The sequence below is a fragment of the Ruditapes philippinarum genome, unplaced genomic scaffold (assembly GCF_026571515.1).
Source record: "Ruditapes philippinarum isolate M1 unplaced genomic scaffold, ASM2657151v2 ctg3019_1_1_1_1, whole genome shotgun sequence".
NCBI lineage: Eukaryota > Metazoa > Mollusca > Bivalvia > Venerida > Veneridae > Ruditapes > Ruditapes philippinarum.
The window spans coordinates 65,123-90,110 of NW_026865192.1; the positions used below are offsets into that span (position 1 = coordinate 65,123).

A 24,988-nucleotide genomic window follows, 5' to 3' on the forward strand; every position below is an offset into this window, starting at 1 on the left:
CGTGCCTTCAACAACTTATTAGTAAAAATGACCCCCTTGGACAAATTGTCTAAAATACCCCCTTGGACAGATATTTTCCATACCCCTTGGGCAATCATTTATACACGTGCCTTCAACAACTTATTAGTAAAAATGACCCCTTGGACAAATTGTCTAAAATACCCCCTTGGACATCTCTTCCATACCCCTTGGACAGATAATATTTCCCATAACCCTTGGACAAGCATTTATACATGCGCCTTCGACAACTTATCAGTAAAAAAATGACCCCCTTGGACAAATTGTCTAATTTAATACCCCCCTTGGACATCTCTTCCATACCCCTTGGACAAATAATATTTTCCATACAACCTGTCTTTTTCAAAACAATACCCCCTTGGACACTGTTATCTGAAATATGACCCCCTTGGACCTATTTTTTAAATACCCCCCCTTGGACAAAAAAATACCTCTTCCATAGGGGGGGTGCGGATAATTTCTGGAATAGCCCAATAGAACACAATGTCAAGTTGACCATATTTCGGATATGGTGTAGTCATTTGTAAATTATAAGACAGGACAATGTTGTGTCGTTCCAGTCGGACGCTTTAATTGGAGACATTTTGTAATTATCGAAAGCAAGCAATCATTGAGCTGAGAAGATTTGAATTTAGACAAAAAAGTTTACCAATGTTTGATAGCAAAATTTAATTGTCAGTTTGACCCCTTTTGTAGACTTAAAAATTTTCAGAGGTTTAAAACTTGATGAAAAATATTATCAATGCACCTTTGCTTTATAAAGGTCACTGAATTGGACAAGTTATTTTTAAGTCATTTTGTTTTATACAGTTGTGCAAAAATATTGACTTGTTTGAATTAAGCCGAAATGAATTACATATTTTTGAACTTGCAGAAGTTTACAAGTTTAAAGGAAAAATAGTTGCATTTTTGTTCTTTAACTTGCATTTAGAAGTTGCAAGTGTTAAAGTTTAGCCCTATTTGCTCATCCTTTTTTGCACACAAGTCATTGTTCTAGACCGTCATTAAATGGAACATGCTGATGTTACTTTTAGCATTACACTATAAATATTTTACTATTATACTATTTTCAATGAAAAATGACTTTTTTTGTGGTGCGGGGGCATTAAAATGGAGGCATACAGTATGTCTAATAAGAATAATTGTCACTGTATGATATTTAGATTTTTAGCTTGACTATTTGATAAGAATAAGTAGAGCTATCCTAGTCACCCAAGCGTCGGCGTAACCACTTATGGTAAAGTTTTTGTAACACCTTAATTATTTTTAAAATCAATTGACATATGGCTTTGAAACTTTGCACACTTGTTTACCATCATGACCCAAACCCGTAGACAGGAGGAGGTAACTCTATCTAACATTTTGACAGAATAATGCCCCTTTTCAACTTACTTTAAAGTTTCTGTAACACCTCAAATATTTTCAAAGATGAAAGTCCATTGACATAAGGCTTTGAAACTTTGCACACATGTTCACCATTGTGCCCCCAACCTGTAAACAGGAGAAGATAACTCTATCAAGCATTTTGACAGAATTATGCCCCTTTTTTACGCCCATTTGAAAAAAAGGGGTGGATTATAGTTTCCCCCCTAGCGGGTTGGCGGTCTTGCAAATTGGCCCTTTTGTGAATTTTACATCTATTTCAAGGCTCATAATTTTAATATCAAGCACTAAGAAAAGTAGAGCGTGCTGTCTTACCGACAGCTCTTGTTTCACTCTCTCTTGAAACACAGCATGACTGCTAAATCTTCCCTAAGTGGATTTTTGAGACTCCTCTGTAGGTTTGCAGCTTTAAATTAAAATTAAAACAACACTCAGTTGTAGATTTAATAAAGTATATGGTATTACCAAGCTAGCATTTTTTTTATCTTTACATTGCATTTTCATGAATTATTGATCTCTTTCAAGTTTAGTTTGTTTAAATGCCCCATTTAGCCTAAAAATTATATTTTCATTATTCTCATGTTATGTGTCCTGTAATAATTTCTAAAAACATACTCATTGGCTATAAAGCTTAATAACCATCTTTAGCATCTTTTGCGTTCAGTAAATTGTACAATTATTAGGATTTAATATTTGTGTATGAAGTAAAGATATAACTTTATGTTCTGCTACCATTATGACACGTTATTTCACATGCAGTTTTGTATGATACCGTACAGTGTTACTAATAAAATACTTTCCGGTGATAAGTATTTTATAAATCCATGTTGAAACATTATCCCGCTCCTGAAAAAAAACAGCAACAAAAACATGTCAATCAACTTTGAGAAGAATATTTTAAGATTTTAAATTATTCACAATTCAGGTCATGACTGCTTTTGCAGTATTTATCACCATATAACTAACACAGTATGGATTTTTTGTGTGCATATTAAAATTATTATTTTGACCTTTATTTGGTAAGTTACCTGGATTGAAAGTGCTGTTTGCAGTATGTAAATTACTTTCTTTGTCAGACTTTATGAAATACATAAATTACTTTCTATGTTAATTATGAAAGTAAGTACGAGTCTGGTGGCATGCTCTTTTAAGACTTTGTGCCTTATATATATTGGAAACATTATAATAGTAATTATTATGAATCTGGACAAATGCTGCTTCAAATATCCTGGAACAAACCAGTACTTGTTGTCATATTAGGGCCCTAGTGGCCTCAAAACCCATGAATTTATGAGACCAGGGTTGTAATTTGAGTGGCGGACACCTCAACCTTTTTTGAAATACTGTGTCCTTGATATACATGTAAATAAATATAGATATGCTGAATTAAGGGTATACACAACTTCCATGGTCAAGGTCATTTAAGTGTCAAGTTCAAATTTATAGTTTGGTCCTTCTAAAGGTTTTCTCCTAAAAGTTGTTGTGTCCACGTATGTTGATAATAAATTAAGAAATTAAAAAAACTATGATCAAGATTAAAGTTTTTAGATGGCAGCAGCAATAACACTATGATGTTTGCAATAGTTGGATTTTTTTCTTCTTCCAAAATATTGAGCATACCATGGTATTTACCTGAGTCTTATGTATCTGCCATATAGCCACATTTCTTATGTCCTTTTTTTTTCATCTTCCTTTATTGCCAATAGATTGGGGACTTAATTGTTTACAGGAAAGTTTTTATTCAATCTTATAGGTTGGTTAGTGAGTTTTAAGTGCTCTCAGCCTTCTCCATTGTGGCAGGCAATACAGTCTTTTTACGATAATATTTCCTCTATACACAGTCTTGTTTTAAGTCCTCTTTAAATCTCTGAATTATGGCCTTTTTTTGTTTGTTTCCTGTAATTTATTGCATTGTACTGTAGTCGAGGACTTGCAAGGGTTTTCGAAATTGCTAATATTATCAGACGTTATGACATTGTTGGCATAATTTGTTGTGAAATGCATTTTATTTGGCATTAAAATGATGTACTATAGTTGCATATTTTTTAAGAAAGAGTTGGAAGTTATTTTTTAAATTCATTTTTTTTTCTGAAATCTGAAATGTTTGATAAAAATAAAAACACATGGCCCAACTGAAAATTTATTGTAATAATTGTTCAATAAATTGATATAAAATTTCCATAAATAGATACTTGAAGATTCTATGGTTATGCCATTACAATCTTTAAAGTGATTAAATTGTTGAAATAAGGCATTTGTTACCATCCCCACCCTTTCCCCCGACCCCCATATATAAATTAAAACTAAAGACCTTTGTTTTAAATTTAATTGAATTTAACACAAAATACAAAAAATATTCATGAAAATATCATGATAGAAAAAAATATATATCATTAATTTCTGGCCATGCATGTCAAATGGTTAAAGGCACATTATTCCTCTGAAATGAATATTCCACTCTGTAGAAAAGGGAATTACAATGTTTATGTTATATAATTTTGTAATAATTGATTAAATTACATGTAAGATGCTAAAATATTGCCTTGAAATAAAATAGCTCTGAATTTGAAATTTTTTGTCAGAAAGGTAGCAAATTTTTTAATAAAGTGGTATTATTTTGACTTCCATACAAAATTATAAATCACTATAACTGTAAGCAAAAACTGGCTAAGCTGTATCATAGCCAATGAATAACTTTTTGGGAACTGTAACTGCACACCAAAAATAAAGAGCTTTTATGAAATAAAAATCATAGCATTTTTGAAGCTCAGTAAGCCACAGAACAATATCTTTATGGGCCTCCTAAACAACCTTTTGTTTTAATCCTCTTTTACAATGCTAGCATACTTTCGCCCACTTTATCTAAATACATGTACAAACAATATACTGTACTTATTCAGTGCAGAATCGAAAGTTGATGATAAAATTTCAACATATAAATGTCATATTTGGGAAAGTACCAAATTAATTAAAAAAGAAAAGAAAAAGAAATAATCATGGGTTACTGAAGAAGTAAGAATCATAGAAAAGGGAAACTATCTTTGGATTATTAAGATATTTTGTTTAGATTAGGGTAGTGGGTAAAATGATAAAACAATATTTATTGATTGAATGATTTAAACAATATTTACTGGAAATATTTAGAAGATGGATTTTCCTGGTAAAGTTATATGATGGTGGATTTAGCAATTCAGTGTTAAGAGTTTTGTAAATATTTTGTGTATGCACAAGAGGGTATGGTATTGAGTCCTGATACCTCATCAAACGTCTTGTATAATGAAACATTGAAGACTAATAATGACTTGATGGTTGTGATATCTGAGAAATAAGGGAATTTATGATTAAAAAGGGAAAAGTTTGTGATTAAAAGTGAAAAGTTTGTGATAAAAAGCAAAAAAGTTTTTGATTAAAAAACAAAAGAAAAAGTTTTTGATATGAAAAGAAAAAGTTTGTGATATGAAAAGAAAAGTTTGTTGTTAATAAATTAAAGGTTTGTGATTAAAGAATGAACAGTTTGTGATTAAAAAGGGAAAAGATTGTGATAAAAGATGAAAAGATTGTGATAAAAAAGGGCAAAATTTGTGATAAGAAATAAAACATTTGTGATAAAAAAGGGGAAAATTGGTGATAAAAGATTAAAAGATTGGGATAAAAAGGGCAAAATTTGTGATAAGAAATAAAACATTTGTGATTATAAAAAGGGAAAATTTATAAGATGAGAATTTTTTTTGACAAAAATAGGGCAAATTTTAAACTTTGTGAAAAGAAACTTTGTAATAAAAAAAGGGAAATGCATACAATCATAGAAACTAAATTTGGTTAAGAATAATTGTATTTGAAAAATAATACACCAGGAATGAGTAGTTCAAGCATATGTAGTGGAAGTGTTTATAGAGGTGATGTCATCAAAGTCTTCATCTCTAGCAAAAGGTATTAAAACTTATGCCAATTTTTACTCACTCTATAGATAGTTCCCAATATTACAATATTTACCTCCCTTGCCAAAAGTGGCAGCCATTTTTTAGGGTCAAGATGCCATTTTTATGTTCAAGATTCTGTATTCCTGATGAAGGTCTTGAAAGACCGAAACCGGTAGGTCCTAGAATAAACCAGTTACAAAGTTTGTAATACAAACCATCCTGATGTTTGATGTGTATTATCTCCTTCTCTTGATTTACTGGTTAAAGATTCTGTATAATATAATTGACAAAATATATATATAAATGATAAAAAGTGCCGGAACACAAGAAAGATTATTTAAAAAATAACTGACATTAACTGGATTTTCTCAATTTAATTTATTGCCTACCAGTTTCTATAATCAAAGGGCAAATAAACATAAAACCATAGTTACAACGTCATTGACGTTATTAAAATTTTTGTGTTCACATACTTATGTACACATGTTTACACAAATAACGTCAAATGACGTTGTAACTATGGTTTTATGATTTACATCAATTGTTAAAATCTTTTTACATTTGCAGCAAAATATCTACATCTACATTATAGATATTTTTCTGCAAATGTTAAAAAATATTGTTATAACACCAATATGTAAAAGATTTTTTATCAGTTCTGGAAGATGATAGAGTTATGAGAGAATTTTATCTTAAGCTTAAGATAAATACTGGTAGTATTTGGAATGACCTAAAAAATGGCGGCCAGGGCAGGTAATATTTGCTATGTGAAAAGCATCTATAGAATTGTTTTTTAGGTTAATCTTTAGTCTTTTGGCAGCAACTGATTCTACCAATGCAATCCATGCAGACCATCTGATCAGCAGTCACTAGGCCCATCCATGCTATCTGATCATGGTCTGCACTGTCCACAATTCCAGTCAATATCTAAATGATTTTGAAATTTTCGCGAAGTGAATTTGAAAGATGGATAAATCTGTTTTATGTCAGATATACATGTATAGCAACGGCGGGGCAGTCAGGCAAGGGCTAAAAAAATGTTGTATCACTCAAATTTCACACAATAATTAAGAGTTGTGCAGTGCAGCATATCAAAGAGGTGTCAGCAAAATATATATACAATAGATATACCATAATATGATTATTTTGAATTTTATCAGTTGACATTTATTGTTCTTTATGTAATATAATTACATTTTTCCATATATTATTCATATTTAATATAACATCTGTATATAAAAAACATGCACACGGCCATGGATGTCCCTATATTTGCCATAAGTTTGTGGGTTCTACCAGGTGTTGTTCTGTACTGCTTAATTTAGTGTCATGAGACATTGATACAGCTACCCCTCCACTGAGATAACATTACTGTAAAAAAGACAATTTCGTCTGTACAGTGTTTGTGTGACTTGCATTTTATCCTGAAGTACAAGTGTATTAAAGGGACTCAACCAGCATTTTTTTGTCATGATGGGACTGGAAATATTTTTTCAAGATTTGAGTACCATTTTCATGTATATATATAGGTTTGGATCAATAACTTGTATTCAAAATGTCAGATCATTTGCTCACTTTGTTTTTCCAGAATAATCGTTTAATTGTGTAATATGTCCTAAAAACGAAAGTATTTAAAAGATTTTAACTTATTGGGCTTAGAATTATATAAAAGAAAGATTTTCATTTTCAATCTTACTATCTTTTTTCATATTTTTCCTTATAAGTGCCCCAGTTGATCTCTGTATTAAACAATGAAATAAATTTTGTCCTCATTAGTGTTTTTAGCTCGACTTTTTTTTTTTTGAAAAAAAACAGTAGAGGTATTGCTATATAGTCGCAGCGGCGTTGCTGTCCGCAAACTTGTACCCGGATCATAACTTATTTATTTCTTGTTAAGTATAAAAGCAGGGTTTAAGCCCAGGATAAATATGTCATATCTTCCTATTTAAGACAGTGTCTTTCTTGTTTGATTGATGGGTAAACAATTCTCCTGTTACATGGTCTATATTATATATTCTTCAGATTTAAAAACATTCGCTGTTTTATCTTAAGTGGTCAGCAATGAAAACTCCCAATTTCAATACAGAAGCTAAAGTTTATATTTGTTTTAGTCAAACACTTGTTATTTGCTGAAGATTGCAAATGATAACACTTCTTTATCAAATACCAGCCTTCCCTTTTGTTCTGTTTTGAGTTTTGGGAAGAAAAGTTTGATATTTTAAAGGTGCTTGCTTACTTATAGATATGTCAAATATTTGAACAATTTTAGTTTGTTTTGATGGTAATGTAAATATATTCTGAATGTACACTTTCACAATATTTAAAAACTCTTGTAATAGAATATATGGTACTGGTTAACATTTAAGTAATATATCCTCCATTTAAAGGCCCACATATCCTACATTTAATGGCCCAAAAAATGCATGGCCCAAAAAATGCTTTTTATACATGTATCTGAATCTGAAAAGCTTTTTTTTTGTGTTTAAGGTTCCAGAAAGTTACTAATTGGCCACATACCTGAACCATCTACTGCTTTTGTTGTCTTTTGATAATTATGAAGTAAATATATTGTGATTTTGTATGGAAGCCAAAATACCACTTTGTTCTCAATTTTCTACCTTTATAGCATAGTTTTTCAGATTCAAACACCAGGCTACTTTTGTCTGGTCAGATATTAAGCATCTACCATGCTCTAAATCTTTTACCAAAATATTATGAAACCCATGTTTGCCCTTTCTAGAGAAGAAAAAATATATTCAGTTTTTGGTGCTGTATGTGCCTTTAAAGATGCTGTGTTACGGTAACTTTACACTGGGTTTGTACAGTCTTAAAAAGTGCTTAATGTGTAATTCATTTATTTTTTATGTTAAATCAAACGGCCATTGGACAGTTGGTACATTTTGACTGTTTGCGCTTGAACAATGCACATGACTGTGTCTGCTGTTGTAAAAAGAGGCGTGTTATTGCACAATCAATAAATTACTGTATAATGCTGTATTATGATAATTATGGAAATTAAGATATTAGTCAACATCAAAGAAACTGTTCTGTTCATGAAAATGTATTGATTTGAACCCAATCCAAGTGTTCAATTATCCTCAAAGGGTTATCGGACAGTGGCGTATTGAAAGTTAAATGTAAATATTTGTGTACTAAGGACATGATATAAGCTAATCAAATGGATGATTAAAACTGAAGTGCTTTTTGTAAATAAGTGATATGTCCAAAGAGCTACTTGATTGAAATCTGAAAGGGATTTGATTAAGTTTATATCATTTGTGGAATATGTTCCGACTGGATTTGACAGATTTTTTTTGTTGCTCTCCAAAGTTTAGTGTGTTAAGATAGATTTACTTAATTGCCTAAGATTGGATTGAAATTATTGTAAAATTTTTTCATATTTTAACCATTAACAAATATTTCTCTATTGGATTTTTTTTTACGATTTTTAATAGTATTAAATGAAGATATCCGCCTTTCAAGAACAGTATATACTAAACTTAACCTATTAGGGGTGACAATAATTTTCATTTTACATTAAGTGGTCTTTTCACATTTTATATCTAATTTAATGCAGCACTACAATTTATAACTCTTTATCTGCCGAAAAATTGACAAAAAAATAAGAAATCGATATTGAATCAATGTGAAGTTCCGCGTATGTTATCAATTAATACAGAAGATCACTGGCTGTTTTTATGTATCCTGATAATAAAAATCTTCGCGTAATTTTAAAGAGAATTATCAATATGTAAGACCGAGGTGCCTACGAAAGTGGATGTATTTCCTTATAAATCATTAAATGGATTAATCTTATGTCAAACATGGTTTTAAACAGAAATGATTTCTATAACACATAAGAGGTATGTAAGAGGTTTTTTTGTTTTTTTAATTTATTTATTAATTTTTTATTATTTTCTATGATTTTTTCAAAATTTTTGGTTTATTTCCTACCCATTGATGCTATACATGTATTATTTTTATGATTTAATTTGCCAATATAATGAATCTGTAATTTATTTATTGTTATTTTAATTTGTAATTTTTAACCAGGTTTTTTTCCGAAGGAAAAAACTGGTTATTAGATTGAGGTATGTCGGCGGGCGGGTGGGCGGATGGGCGGACGGGCGGGCGGGCGTAAACAATTTCTTCTGTGCGCAACTCCTCCTACATTTCTCAACGGATTTTTGACCAAACTTTCACAGAAGCTTTGTCATCAAGTGCCCTGGCGCATATTGTCGGGGTTTTGCGATTAGATAATATTTGACCAAATTATGGCCCTTTGTTTTTTTTCCTTATATAAAATATATAGTGAACAATTTCTTCTGTGCGCAACTCCTCCTACATTTCTCAACGGATTTTGACCAAACTTTCACAGAAGCTTTGTCATCAAGTGCCCTGACACATATTGCCAGGGTTTTGCAATTGGTGTATATTTGACCTAATTATGGCCCTTTGTTTTTTTTCCTTATACAGAATATATACCGTATAAGTGGTTTTTTCTGCGGGCTCCAAATTCTGCGGTTTTTCAAAATTTTGGCATGTTTTTATTTCTGCGGACTTAATTTCTGTGGCACATTCTTTGGACAAAATGTGATTTAAATTCTAAGTCACATTACTTTACCTATTTTATTTGCATGTACACATTCGCATTAAAATTTTGTTTACCGTTGTCACCGCAGAACTATATTATATAGTAATTACAAACAATTATATTGTTTGCTTGCAAACAAATATAATGTGCATCAATAGACAGTTTGCATCTTTAAATCAGTGTGAAATGACGTGTGAAAAATATACCACGGTAGTATCTTTAATTTTATAAAATTGATAGAAGTTTATCGTAAATCAGACAACAATTAATGTATACGACGATTATTTAGCAGTATAAGGGTTTAAATGGTTTTAATGATTTAGTTGTAAACAAACCCTTTAGCGTACAGGCAAACACTATGATGTTTGAATTTCTTTGTTCATAAATTGGCATAATTAACAACAATTACATCCTTACATGCACATATTGCATATTTAGCCGAAATCAATTTTATATAACTCGATGACCCGCTAACCGTTATAATCCGTTAGTCTTTATTCCTTTAAAGGAAACAGGTCATAATGTAGGACTCATTTTGTTTTTAAAAAAAACAAAACGTGGAGAAATATTCTGCGGTTTTTATTTCTGCGGTGCTGAAACTGACCGCAGAAAACGCAGAAATAAAGTCACCGCAGAAAAAAACACTTATACGGTAGTGAACAATTTCTTCTGTGCGCAACTCCTCCTACATTTCTCAACGGATTTTGACCAAACTTTCTCAGAAGCTTTGTCATCAAGTGCCCTGACACATATTGCCAGGGTTTTGCAATTGGTATATATTTGACCTAATTATGGCCCTTTGTTTTTTTTCCTTATATAGAATATATAGTGAACAATTTCTTCTGTGCGCAACTCCTCCTACATTTCTCAACGGATTTTGACCAAACTTTCTTAGAAGCTTTGTTATCAAGTGCCTGGCACATATTGTCGGGGTTTTGTGATTGGATAATATTTGACCGAATTATGGCCCTTTGTATATTTTTCCCTTATACAGAATATATAGTGAACAGTTTCTTCTGTGCGCAACTCCTCCTACATTTCTCAACGGATTTTGACCAAACTTTCTTAGAAGCTTTGTTATCAAGTGCCTGGCACATATTGTCGGGGTTTTGTGATTGGATAATATTTGACCGAATTATGGCCCTTTGTATATTTTTCCCTTATACAGAATATATAGTGAACAATTTCTACAGTGCGCAACTTCAAAAATTAAGCAAAAATAAAGTACTGTTTACCTTTCTAAAACATTTGGGGAAAAAAGGCGAATAGACAAAATAAAATTTCTCAATCATTTTTGTTTGAGGAATATTAAAAAAGCCATAGTTCCTCCTAAAAATTCAATTAAAAACAAATGCCCCTTCATGACAAAGCTTCTGTGAAATATTTTGCTGAAAACCTGGTTGCATCGCATTGCGATGTTCCTTGTTTATTATTTTTTCATTTATTAATATATGTTAAAAAATATGGATTTTTTCCTTGACTTTTTCATATTAGTTTCCCTAATTGATTATTATGTAATTTCATGTGAGTAACATCCTTTCATGTAACAAATTTCAGATATTGTTTCATATTACAAAATTTTTTTTTTTACTCTTTCATTCTATTTCTTAAACAAATAAAATCAGATTAATATGCATTACTATTACAAACTTCCTGTGCAAATTTTAACAAAATGAGTAAATTATCTGTTTTTATATACACTTCACTAACAGTCTTTTGAGTTTTTTCCCCTTTAGAGTGAAATTAGTTTTAGCCACATGATAACTTTTGGGATACTATAAGAGTACACCAATTTCAGTGAAAAAGCTTATATTTTGAGAAATAAAAATGAAAGCATTTCTGAGGCATAAGGAACCTTTAATCTAGTGGGCACAAAGTTTTGTGGTTTTGTCAAAGAAGATTTAAAAAAAAAATTTCAACTGAATTTGTGAAATGTCAAAAAAATTGTTTGATAAAAATGATCTAATCAGGAAAGTTCACCCTAACCTTTTTACATTGATGTTCTATTTGGATTTGCTGTCATATTGAGAGTGAATTTAAAGATGAAATTGGCTTATCATGCTCTTAAAATCTTCTTGACATTGAAGTTACCGACTTTATCCTAAATAATGCTCCCTTAATTTTTACCAACCTCATTCTAAATAATGTTCCTTTGTACATTTGGCCCAATGAGTTGTATTATTGTAATGTAAGCATTTGAGGTCGATCTCTAAGTCCAACTTATTAGACTTGTCAAAAAGACATTAAGATAATTTTTCACGGAAATGTGTTTTTAGTCGATCTACCAGCTAAAAAAAACAAGCTCCTCACGACCTGGCTCATCTATGCAATCAAACTTGTGTAATAAAAATTTTGAGTTGGTGTTTTTGCTTACCCAAGAATGGTCTCAAAAGTTTTAAAACCTCAAGTAAAGTTTAAATCTCCACTGAGTTTAGACTCTGAGCACATAGACAAGATTTTGAGTTGAGATTTTTAAGATGTTTGCAACCTCAGTGACTGTGATCTTGCAAGAGTTTGGCATGAATATAATTTTCATTGGTTGTAGTGGGTACTGTGTTACTTAATTTTTATAAGGAAAAAATGCTTTTATAGTAACTTTCATTAACCTTTTCCCTTATATTAGTGTGTTTCGACGGCTTTTTGCCCCACCCCTTTTGAGGCCTCAAACAGTGAAAATATGTCCTATTTAGGCCCCAAACACTGTTTTTCATTTGAGAAATGTTGTTAAAAAAATTGACACTTTTTTGGCGCCGTCCCCCATCCAAATATTACATAAGGGGGGTTGCCAGAAGGGGGATGTGCCCATGAAAATTTTGAACATGTGACAGGCTAAAAATGGCCTCAGGTCGATCTTAGGGTAACTAGTAACCGACGCTGAAAAGCCTTTTACTCAATCTCAATTCATTGAGAAGTTGCAGCACAAATGTTGACTTGATGGAAAAAAACTATGCAAAATAGTGATTTTTGGAAATTTTGAGACGTCCCCCCGTTGCCATGGTAACAGGAAATTTACCATTTAGCATGCTGTTACAGAGGTTATGGTGTAGTCAACATTTGTGCCAAGTTTTATTAATATTGAAGCATTTTTAGCTCGACTTTTCTATGAAAAGGGGAGCTATCCTACTCGCCCCGGCGTCGGCGTTGGCGTCGGCGTTGGCGTCACACCTTGGTTAAGTTTTTCGTACCACCCCACTTTATTTCAGAAGTATTACAAGTATGGCTTTGAAACTTACCATACTTGTTCACCATCATAACCTCCATCTACAGACAAGAGTACATAACTCTGTCAAGGTTTTTGACAGAATTATGGCCCTTTTTTGACTTAGAAAGTGTATTGAGCTTGGTTAAGTTTTTTGTACCACCTCACTTTATTTCAAAACCATTGGAGGTATTGCTTTGAAACTGACCATACTTGTTTACCATCACGACCTTCATCAACAGACAAGAGGACATAACTCTGTCAAGGTTTTTTGACAGAATTATGCCCCTTTTTGACTTAGAAAATACATTGAATATGGGTAAAATCCACTTATTGCCTTAACCCTTTGAGATATTGCTTTGAAACTTTTAATGCTATTTCACATCATTACCCCCATCTGTACGCAAGAGAAGGTAACTCTGTCAAGGATTTGTTTTAAAAATTAAGGCCTTTTATCGACTTAGAATCTTGGTTAAGTTTTTAGTACCAGTCCACTTTTTGACTGAACTGTTTGAGATATTAATTTGAAAGTTGGAATACTTGTTTACAATCATGATTCCCAAACATGTCCAGGAGAAGGTAATTCTGTCAAAGATTTTATTTGAATTATGGCCCTTAACTGTCAATGTTTTGTATTATAGGCAAGCACTAAAAAACTTAAAAAATCTAAAAAAATTCATTCCTATTATTCTCTCAAAGTGGGTTTAATACTATTAAATTTATTTAAGGCTCAACTCAGTTTTTTTTTCTTTCTTACCAGCCCTCTTTTGACTTAAACATTTCAAACTTTGCTGCAGTGTTCAAGGGTATCACACAATTCAGTAAAATAATTCTTCACTAAATATCTTAATGCTCATGGCCATTGTTCACTTTAAAAATACAGAGATTCTTGTATTGCCAGGGCCAAAAAACTCTTCTTTAAAGACGCCGAATATCGGCTACTTCCCCAACCAAACTAGCCTCTTTTTTCCCCCAATTTGGTCCTAAAATTTCCCCAATTGCTTGAAAATCCCCTGCAGAATTAAGAACTGAATAAACAGAAAAAAAGGAAAATATTCAAGATTTCTTCGATCTTTCTTCCGAACAGCGTTGAAAACATGAAATCCCTGTATGTAAAAATAAACCGTGACCTATTAATATCCGCTTAGAGGGGTGTGCACATTGATCGTATAGAATTTCATTGACTCGCTAGGCATGACGCAACATACTGTATTATACCCTAGAGGGGTATGCATAATAGTTGTTAACATTTCAATGTCTCGCGAAACATGACGCTGTACTTTTTCGAAAGCTAAAAATAGATGACCTTAACTCTAGTAAAAACCCGAAAATCTATCTTTAGATGTAAAAAGATATTTACGGTTATTTTACCGCTACAAAGGTAAGTTATTGTACGAAGTTTAACTAATAATTTCGAGTACTTAAATCGTTTTCATTAGTAGAACTGTAACTAGATTTTTACAACATATATGATTTTGTATACCGGCTCTTTACCGGCAAAGTTCAAAATGTCGCATAACTGGACACATTACACAAAAAAATTAAATTGTCCGACTCCAAAAATAACAAAAATATCACGGCTTTTTTCAAAAGAAAAACGTAAGTGAATCAAGTAAAGTATCAGATACACCTTCAGATACCAATAGATCTAAAGTCATTGAGATAGAGAAGTGATACTTCTTCAACCACTCTTGATCACAGACACTTGGGGTTTGGAGCTCAAAACGCCTTTAAAATCCAAATAAAATGCATATTTGTCAATCCCAGCACATGTACTGATCATATATATATCAAAAAAACTTAATATAAGCCGTTTTGAAAAAAATTCATATTTCAACATCTATAATAACCCCAAGTGTCTGTGCTGTTGATGATGTTGACATTGTTGATAAAACGGAGTTCGAGAGATCAGAGAACGCTCTGGTGGATGAGTTTAAATCAAGAAAGAATAGGGAAATGTTATTATAAATCAAGAATCAATGAATAAAATTGGTTTTTTTAGTTATAAGAGAGTCTATGTTGTTTAATTATTTTTCCATATTAATGTTATATATCCCTTTCTTGACGATTTTGAAACAGCCCAATTTTTCCCCAAAAATGCAAAAATCGCGCTGATTTTCCCCCAAGTAAAAGGCTAAGGCCCCTTCCCCAAAAAAGGTGTTTTGGCCCTGAAATTGCCTTTTACTGCAAAAACTTTTTTTATTGGCAAGCAATAAAAAAGTCGAGCGCGCTGTCTTACGGACAGCTCTTGTTCATAGTTTCATAGCAGTTTGAACTTGTTACAGGAGGCTTTTCAATGAAAACGGCCATTTTTAGCAATATGCTCATGGGGTAAAAGGTTAATTAATTCAACTAGTATTAACTTGCGTCTACACGTTAAAAGTATATACACATGGCAATCAAAGTCATTGATTTTAAGCAGTAATGTGTAGGTCATCCTGTCGTGTTTGTAGGTGGCGCTATTTATGAAAGTAAACACATGTTTGGCTTACCGTGGTGTTTTCTGGGGCGCACTTAGAGTATATATGGTAATACTATATCAAAACTTTAAATGCATGTTTATTATATTAAAACGTTCAGATTTGATTGATAGCAAGTTATTGGTGTGTAGATTTAAATCCTTCTTTACAAAATGGCCTAGTTTTTCCCCCTCCTGTTTTCAAGAGGAAAATACAACTGCTGCTTTTGAAATTGTTTGAAGTATGACATATTGATTATAATTAGCTATTTCAACTGACTGGCTCCCGCCTTTTGAAAATAGAAAATTTTATAATGCTTTTCGATATATAAATTGCAATGTTTGTAAAAGATATTACATTGCTCATACGTTGACATAAGGTTCTGTTTATAAATGGAGGACGTCAATTTTGTTTCGATTACTTTTACTATATATTTAAATGGCATATTCGACTTGCCTTTTTATTCATAAAACATAAAGCCAATATAAAATATAGAGTTGATAAAAAGAAGTCTTTGTTCGATGGATTTAGAATTATTTAGAATTAATGAGTTATTTAATTTTGTCACTGACGTGATAATTGGGAATATATGTATAAAATAAGTTTACAATTTTGTGATTTTCTGCAGAATAAGAAAGTTGTTTTGATATCTAATGGCAGACATATACCAATTTACATTTGCATTATAATCTGTGATTGATTTACTGGATTACAAAATTTGTGATTTTGAAGCTTGTACAAAGCACTTAACCAAGAATATTTGTGATCTAGGTCAATGCTAAAAGCAGACGGATTATTTTATGATATCTTATTACAGTAACAATAAAGTAGTTACAGTTTTGACTTTATCATTAACAAATGAAGAGAAAAATTCTGGAATGTACAGTTGAACATGTTGAACATGTTATGTTATTGACCATTTTTGCAGATACCAAACACTCATTGATATTTGAATGTTGGATACAAAACAAATATTTATTTTCTATTTTAATTGTGTAAGCAAATCATACTATTTTGTGCATATTTTGTGTAAAGTTTTACGAATATGTTCAAGAAATCAAATATTTACGGTTAATTTATACCCATAGTCTAACAATACACAACACTTGTATATATAACTTAACACAGTTCCGCATAAAAGTGCTCAAACAAATAACTTTACACAGTTCCGCATAAAACTTTACACAGTATAGTATATGTTGATATGCTCGATCTATTTTATATAAACTTTACATAGTATCGATATGACATATAAAATCAATAAATTTTCAACTCGGCCTTTACACAAAGCTTAGATTCATCAAAATAATGACAATTTAATGTTATTAAGATACAAAAAAAGTTGTTACTGTGATCAGAGTTATGGATAAATGTTCGATGACGTAAATAAAAGTGGCGTATTAAACCACATTAACAGCAGCATGCTGTCGTTTCGCTGGCATTGTACGAATGATGGGATGTATTATAGAATGTAAGTCATACAGTCATACGCGACAGATTATTTTTCGACATTGTTTTAAAAATTTGTTTTGTTTATGGATAATTTGATGATAAATTTTTAGTGAAGAATGGAATCAGGGTCTCTGATGGGCTGGGATAATTTTAGGACTGGTCGTTCAGACTCACTCTGATTTATAATCTAAGTAAAATGCAGCAAGATTGAGCTGGAAGACAATTGCTAATGAGTCAGCCACCAGTGTAGAGCCCGGCCAGACTGCACAGATTCACAATAACATGGTCTTGCTCTATATTGATGGCAAGGTTAATCACTTTTAGTTACAACAGGGCAAGCCGGTTAGGGAAACTGCATGATGATCCTGTCATTTGCTTTTCCCATCATTCTTATTTATACAGATTTTCAATCTTGTTATTTTCAGATCCACCCCAGCACATGGGACTAGGCCGTCATCATATGGTCATATTGTCCCTAGTACTGCTAACTCCTCCCACAATGAAAATGGCACGCCTTTACGTATGAACAGACCGAAAACTGCAGCAGCCATATTGGGTATTCGAGAGTAAGTGTTTATTTCAAGAATTTTGGGGTTTTTTTTTCTGATTTTGTAGCATATGATATTTCCATTGAAAATACTTGAGGGTTTTGGCATTCTTTTTCTTCCAAATTTTATGACACAAAATTTGCACCAAGCAATTTCAAATCCGAAAATTTGGTCCAAAGGTGGATTTTTCCCTATTTTTGTAAGGTTCCAGTTTTGCGATTAGTTTATGCCAGATGCACCAAGGTCAGGGATCAACAATGGCTTTTAACCTCTGAGATTTTAAACTGGTCGATTAACTATAAATTTGCTAAGTTTTGTTTTATTCTTCAGTGTAATCAATTGCAAATGACAGTAAAAAAGTTATTGTGTCAAATTGAGAAGAAAATAAAACATATTGTGTCGCTCATATTTCTTATTTTATCTTTGTAGTGTTTTATTATTGTGTGTTTATTGTAATTTCCAGCAGGTTGACATATGAAAAAAGTTACTGTGTCAAATACAAAAATAAAAATAAAGCCTATTGCATTACCCATATTTCTTAATTTTTTGCCATGTTAAGTGTTTGGTTTTTATTTGGTTTCATTAAATTACAATATCTGGAAGGTTGTCATAGTTATTACAGCAGTAACATTATGTGATTGGGTCAAATACAGAAAGAAATAAAACATACAGTGTTACTGATATTTTCTATTTTTGTTTTTCTCTAGTTGTGACAGAGTGAGTCAATTAGAACATGAAGCTACAAGAAGACATAATCTAGAGACTCATATACCTGCAAAGAAAAATAGACCGCCACCATGGCAGTCTAAAATTGATGTAAGTCGGATAAACACATGTGATAAATGTATCAGATTAGTTTGTTCAGAATTTTTTTTACTTTGATTGTATAGGAAGCTATAAGCTTATAGATACACTTTCAGATCTGTTCCTGGAATCAACCTGTACTAAGCAATGAGTGTAGTTTCATGCTTAAAGAAACAACAGCTTGCCCCTGACAGGGTTTGAACCCATGCAGCCAGCAATCTTTAGAATACAAGTCTGATGTATTAAACCACTTTGCCATGCCACCACTTTGTATCAGATTAAACCCTGAAGTAGTATTAATGTAATTCAAGCAGTCGATTAAGGACTATTAATTAAAGGAACTCCCCAGAGGTCCAAAAGCCTAAAAATATATAATTTAAATTTCTTGCGTAGATCTGCAGGGCCATTTAAAACAGAAATATATGCAAAAGATAGTCAATAGAGATACCCTGAAATAAATTGAAAATCATATTTTTGTGATTCTAAGCTCAATTTTAACTTTTGGTCTATTGTCACAATTATAAATATTCTGGAAAAATTCAGTGAACGAATATGTCAATGATTTGAAATTTTGCACACAAGTTATTGGTCTAGACCTACATCAAATAGAACATAAACATCAAAAAATTATTTCCAGTCCAGTCTTGTCAAAAAAGCTCAGTGGAGTCCCTTTAAGGTGATTATAGTATAGCATATGATAGCATTGAGGAGAGTTTGTGAGAAGTATTGCAGATTTATTATCTCTCATGAACAGACTCAATCAAACCAAGTCTGCATTTTAAAAAATCTCTCTTCCATTTTTACGCCCTCAAAAAAGGGAGATGGATGGAAATGGGGCCAGGGGGGCATATATTTATACATGTCCATCCTGCTTTAGCTGACTGTAGACTGACAAAACAGTAGAATATAGGGGCATACATGTCCTATAGACATATTCTTGGTATCAGTTACTCATGAGGGATCTCCCTCCACGAGATTTCGACATATGATGTCATGTCATGCCTTGTAAGGTTTACACTGTCAATCAATTCAACTCAATTAAGCACAATTTTAAGACCAATTAAGTAATTCAGGGGACACAATTAAGTTTGGCTGGCTCAATAGGAAAAGACTGGCCATATACCAGTGGCATACAGATCTTTTTGCAATATATTAGTCATTCTGATTCTCACAATGTAAGTTACAATTTATTGATACCATATAAACCAAACAAGATTTTGTCCTTTCATTCAAGTTTGTTTTTTGCAGTTATGGGATATTTATAGCACAGAAAATACAGCTGAACAAATATCAAATATTGAAACAGACTATGTATGTATGAATGCACAAGTTTTAATTGGACAAGGGTCAAGGAATGTTAACAAAAATTCTATAAAATTTCAATTATTTAAACAGACTATGACAATGAATTTTATGTATTGCACATTTTTGATTGGATACTGGTTAAATGATGTCACTACAAAATTTATGAAATCTCAGATCTAAAATTGTGAAACACATGTATTGTATTGCACATTTTGATTGGAAAAAGGGTCAGCTGTTGTCACCAAAATCTTTGAGGAAATTTTTGGTAGCACTGTCTTTTGGTTTATACAGAATTATGTCCATATACACTTTCGAATCCATTTCTGGATCCAACCAGTACTGAGCAATAAGTATTAAGTTTCTTACTCAAGGAAACAACAATGCACCTGACAGAGTTTGAACCCATGCGGATAGCAGTCATGAGGTTACTAGTCTGACACGTTAAACACTCGCCAATGCCTCTACTCCCAGCAGTGTCTTTTTTATGAGTTTAAACTAAGATCACATGGTTTTGTTGCTTTTAACCTCAATTAAACTCTATAGAAGCAATGTCTTTCTCTGAAATGAAAAACTTCGTGTTTACCAGTGTTGCATCTAGGCCGCGCGATTGCGCAATTTGCGCATATTTTATGCACATTGAGCATTTTAATGAAGTCAATGTGCACCAAGTCGCGCATCTGACGATCTTTTCAACCTAATACAGTTTATCTTCATCGTATCTTGAACGCTTCAGCCATGTTTGTTTTCACTCGCTGTTATGACTAAAATAGGTACTAAATCGCGTGCAGCAGCCGACTGGGTCATCTCGCATGTGTTTTGTAGTATTCTTCAATATTTTATTTTTTTTATTTCCATTGTTTAGGGGACGATAGCTGTCAAAAATGCCTGAACGTAAAATAAATGAATTCTTTTTGGTACATCATATTGTAAGGTAAATGTATGTCCCCCACATTTTTTTCAAATTCCCCATATTTTTCAGTTGAGTGGGGGACAATCCCCCATAATTTTGAAATTCTAGATGCAACACTGTGTTTACTACTCAAAACAAATAAAATTTCTCATACTCTAGGTGGATTGGCTGCTGAGATATGATCAAAATATGTGTTAAAATCGGAGTAAAAATCGGGGTAAAAATCGGGGTAATAAAGAAACAAAGAAATTTCTTAATCTCCTTAAATATTTTAACTTTTTTTTTTTTTTTTTTTTAAACTTGCTAACTCATCTTTAGATATGTAGCTGACAATATATTTAAACTCATTCACATTCTTGTTAATAAACCAGGTGTTTTAAACCAGTGTTAATCTGAAAACAAACACAATTTTTTAACTGCATCTTGGGACACCTGTGCATTACAAAAGTTTGATAATAATTTTAAGCAAATTAAAAATTTAAAAAAAAAAAATTCTTTCATGAGCACTTAAGATAAGTATTGCAATAATCTATAACAATTTGTGATTTAAAATAAACTTATTTAAGAATTTAGGATAGAATTTTTGCTTTTTTTTGTTTTGTTTTCTTTGTTTAAGAATTAAATAGATAATATGCGTATCAAACCAGTCAGTGAAAAGGTGTAGTTTATTTTGCTTTTATTTCTGTGGTTAAGGTATTTTAAAAGTTAAAACTCTTTGATCATAAAATAGTTATCCAATTTGTGTATTCTTACTAAACAATAATTATTTTTATGGCTGAAAACTATTTTGCCTTAATGTTATTGTATCTGAAAGGTTAAAACACTGAACATAAAGAGAGGTTGTGAACACTGCAGTTTTAATTCATTATTTTAGTCGTAATAATATTGAACTTTCTCAGTTTTTTAGTGTGATAAATTCTGAAATATTGAGTGTATCTTTCAATGAGTTTCTTTGAATCAATCAAAAATATTTTGTTTAACATTTTTAAGTTTTTAACACTTTCTACTGGTAATGTAGCAACGAAAGTTTCCCAAGTGAAATAAACACCTTCAAACGCTGTGAAAATAAATGTGAAATTACCACAAACAAAGTCCAATTTGTCGCGTCTTGCACATATATAAAGATATTGTAATTTAATATTGTTCAAACATATTAAATTGGCATTTTCAGTTAAACAAAATCCATTTGTTCAAGAGTGCTTTCTTTGTTAAGTAACGTTTTAGTCGTTTAGAAATGGATATTATTTTTTAAACCATGTTTTGTGATTAAAACATTTTATGTTCAGTGACCTTAAAATATAAAATTAAATTAAAAAAGTTACCAAAAAATAAGAAATTAAAATAATTGATGGAAAATAAAAGGATTGTTAGATTTATATTGTGACTTGATATACAGTTAAAAAAAATAAAAAAAGATAAAAAAATTTAAAGATTGAAAAAAAAAAAAGCAGTTTAGAATTGAGTTGTATATCAGATTTTTTATTTTATGTGATTTTTTAAAACATATTTTTGTTTGTTTTGAGGAGGTGAAAAGGGATTAATTTTTTTATTTTTTTATCAAGAAAGTGGTAAATATTTACAATAAGTAAATCATCAATATGAATATGATGAGAGGGCATAAAAAATCGGGCCCGGAGGAGGTGAGTGTATCATGTTTACTGTAATCCTTATTTCCCTGCTAAATTTCACATATGATCTTGTCCATCTTTTAATCTGGACAAGACCATTCATCATTTATAGGGAAAATTTCAAAAATATTTATTGACTAAATGGCAAACAAGTGTACACCTTGATCACATGACACAAATGCTGTGGCTGCTCTTGGTCTGCATAATGGTCGCATGGGTAGAATTCTGTTGCCGCCAGCAGGCTAAGGGTTAAATATTTAATGTTTACAAATTTTTAAATTGTATGTCTTTTAATGCAGCATGCCTCCAGATGGATAAAGAAAAAATGAATCTTAATAAAATCAAAACTTAAGACATGTATAGTTATTCATAATCTATTAGAAGTTTTGAATGTTAAATTTAAGGCAAAATATGATAATACCTTAGGATATGATATTATATATCAATTTGTTTTATTGTTGCAGGTCTGTTTCAGGGTGTCACGTTGTCGTTTTTACTTTAAAACTACAATAGATTTTATCCCGAACTGGGCAAATGTGGTTTTTTCCCAACTAATCCATAGGAACAAACAAACTTCTACCGTTATAAGCTTCACCGTGCACTACCCGTCACAACAGATCAGTCAGCCTGTTGTGCTTATTTTCAAAAAGCTGTAATTGTTAAAGTTTGTTTGTACCTATATCGATAAGCCGGGGAAAACCCAAATATTTTTAATTCCAGAATTAGTCTACTTAAGATTTTTCTAGAATTCAAAATGAGGGGCGAGCAGCTCTTGCACGTGGTTACGGTTGCTGACTAATCATTATATTTTCATCTATTTTTCAGCCACCTTTGGTGCCATTTGTCGTGGGTCCAGGCTACATTTTGTCCAAGAGTAAAGCAAAATATTCAGTCACTTTAAAAGACGAATTCTTCGAACCAACACATGACGAAGAGACAAAGTAAGACATGTTTAATCTGTTTGTTAAGGAATAAATATAGCAATTGATTTTTATATTATATTATATCCTATGTTGATGATTTAATGTTGGGTACATAATATTATGTAAATACTGCATTGATAAATAAATATTTGGTCAATATTGATTTACATATTTGGTAAAAAATTATAGTTTCATGTACTAAGAACATCACAGTGGGTAAATTATATCAATAGTGGGTGAATGATATAATAAGTTATACCAGGGTAAATGAAATGAATAGTGGGTAAATTATATGAATAGTTGGTAATTGATATAATAAGTGAGTAAATGGCATAATAAGGGGTAAATGATATAATAAGTGGAAAATGAAATGAATAGTGGGTAAATGAAATAATAAGTGGGTAAATGATATAAATAGTGAAATAAATTCAGGGTACATTTTATAATACTGGATATTTGGTATATAAATAAAGATATAAAGGAATAATACATACTGTATGATTTTTATTCTGGAAGGAGTAGATCCGAGTCGCCTTTCCTTAAAATATCTTCATACGGAGACAGTGGGTAGGTGACTACAGTATATACGGTAGTAAACTGTGTGTGCATGTTACATCTTGAAAATCTCATTGATTAATTGGTGCATGATATCATCATAGTTGCATGAGTCTAATATTAATATGTAATTTTATTTTCACCGCCATTAAGTTGTCTATAAAACTGTATAGTAAAGGTTGCTTTCTACATACATGTACCTATGAGTGGGGCCTGTGTGACCAAGTGGTAACATAGCCAACTTCAAATTACTTGCCTTACACTGCCATGGTTTCTAATCTAATCAGGAACTTTTGAATCCATCATGTGAAGAAGCTATTCAGCTAGCTTATTGAAAGTCTATGGTTCAACTTGGGGTGTTCTTGTGCTAGAAATAATGCACCCATAGACACCCCAAGGTCTTATTCACCAGTAAAACTGTACTTATAATTATCGCTATATGGCCTTCACAGTGTTGGTGACAAATAAACAAAATCAGACCTGTTATCATTCAGGGTTGTGTGTTAGATGCCTTACTGGTTGAATTCTTTTTATTAAAAAAAATATATAAATAGGAAGGGGAAATTTTATTCATGTAAAAAAAAACAAAAAAACTTGGTGGTTTCATGTAAAAAAAAAACTTGGTGGTTTCATGTAATTACTAAAGAAACAAATAATCATTTTCATGAAGCTTTAACACTATGTATTTCAAATGAATTGTAACACATTACTTTGGTAACTCAGCAAACTGTTAATCAGCCTAGTAAATCAACTGTTTATAAAAAATTATTTAAAACACTAACCTGTTTAATTTTGTAAATACATACTAATAAACTTTAACCTATACTTAGTGCAGTTATGAGGTAACTCCTTATATAATTTAATAGGAGTTAACCCATTACTGCACTAAGGTAATGATATTTAATGTAATTTATGTGTCACTTTACCAAAGGCGGTCCACTGGTATAATACTCCCCTAATACATTAACAAAGTTGTATTTCATTAAAAAAAACAACTTTGGTGCACTGTAAATGCTTTATTCATTAGGTGTATTATGTGTACAAAGTGTATTATGATTTAAATTTCTAACATATTAATTTTTGGTTACAGTAGTTTTACAAGTGAAAAGGCAAAACGTTTCATACAAAAAATGCATCGTATTTCAATGCAATGAATTGATTAACGATTTCATTTGAAAATAAATAGCGGGTTTAACTTTATAATTGTCATAACTCAATGAATATTCAGAGCAAGTTAAGGCATTTTAACGACAAACTTGCCAATGTTTTTTGGCATGATCAAGTTACAAC

The 24,988-nt window shown here is 31.5% G+C and overlaps 1 protein-coding gene across 5 annotated transcripts in view; it reads left to right on the forward strand.

Annotated features, from left to right (window-relative positions):
* Positions 1-4,465: 4,465 nt before the first annotated feature.
* Positions 4,466-24,988, forward strand: part of LOC132728149 (forkhead-associated domain-containing protein 1-like) — a gene marked incomplete at its 3' end in the record, with an annotated part of 28,592 nt that continues 8,069 nt past the window's right edge. The window contains 4 exon segments of one of the 5 annotated variants that reach the window (XM_060713774.1): positions 4,466-5,331; positions 17,451-17,591; positions 18,281-18,389; positions 23,046-23,161. In XM_060713774.1, the coding sequence (XP_060569757.1) occupies positions 5,258-5,331; positions 17,451-17,591; positions 18,281-18,389; positions 23,046-23,161 (440 nt within the window). 5 annotated transcript variants of the gene reach the window in all.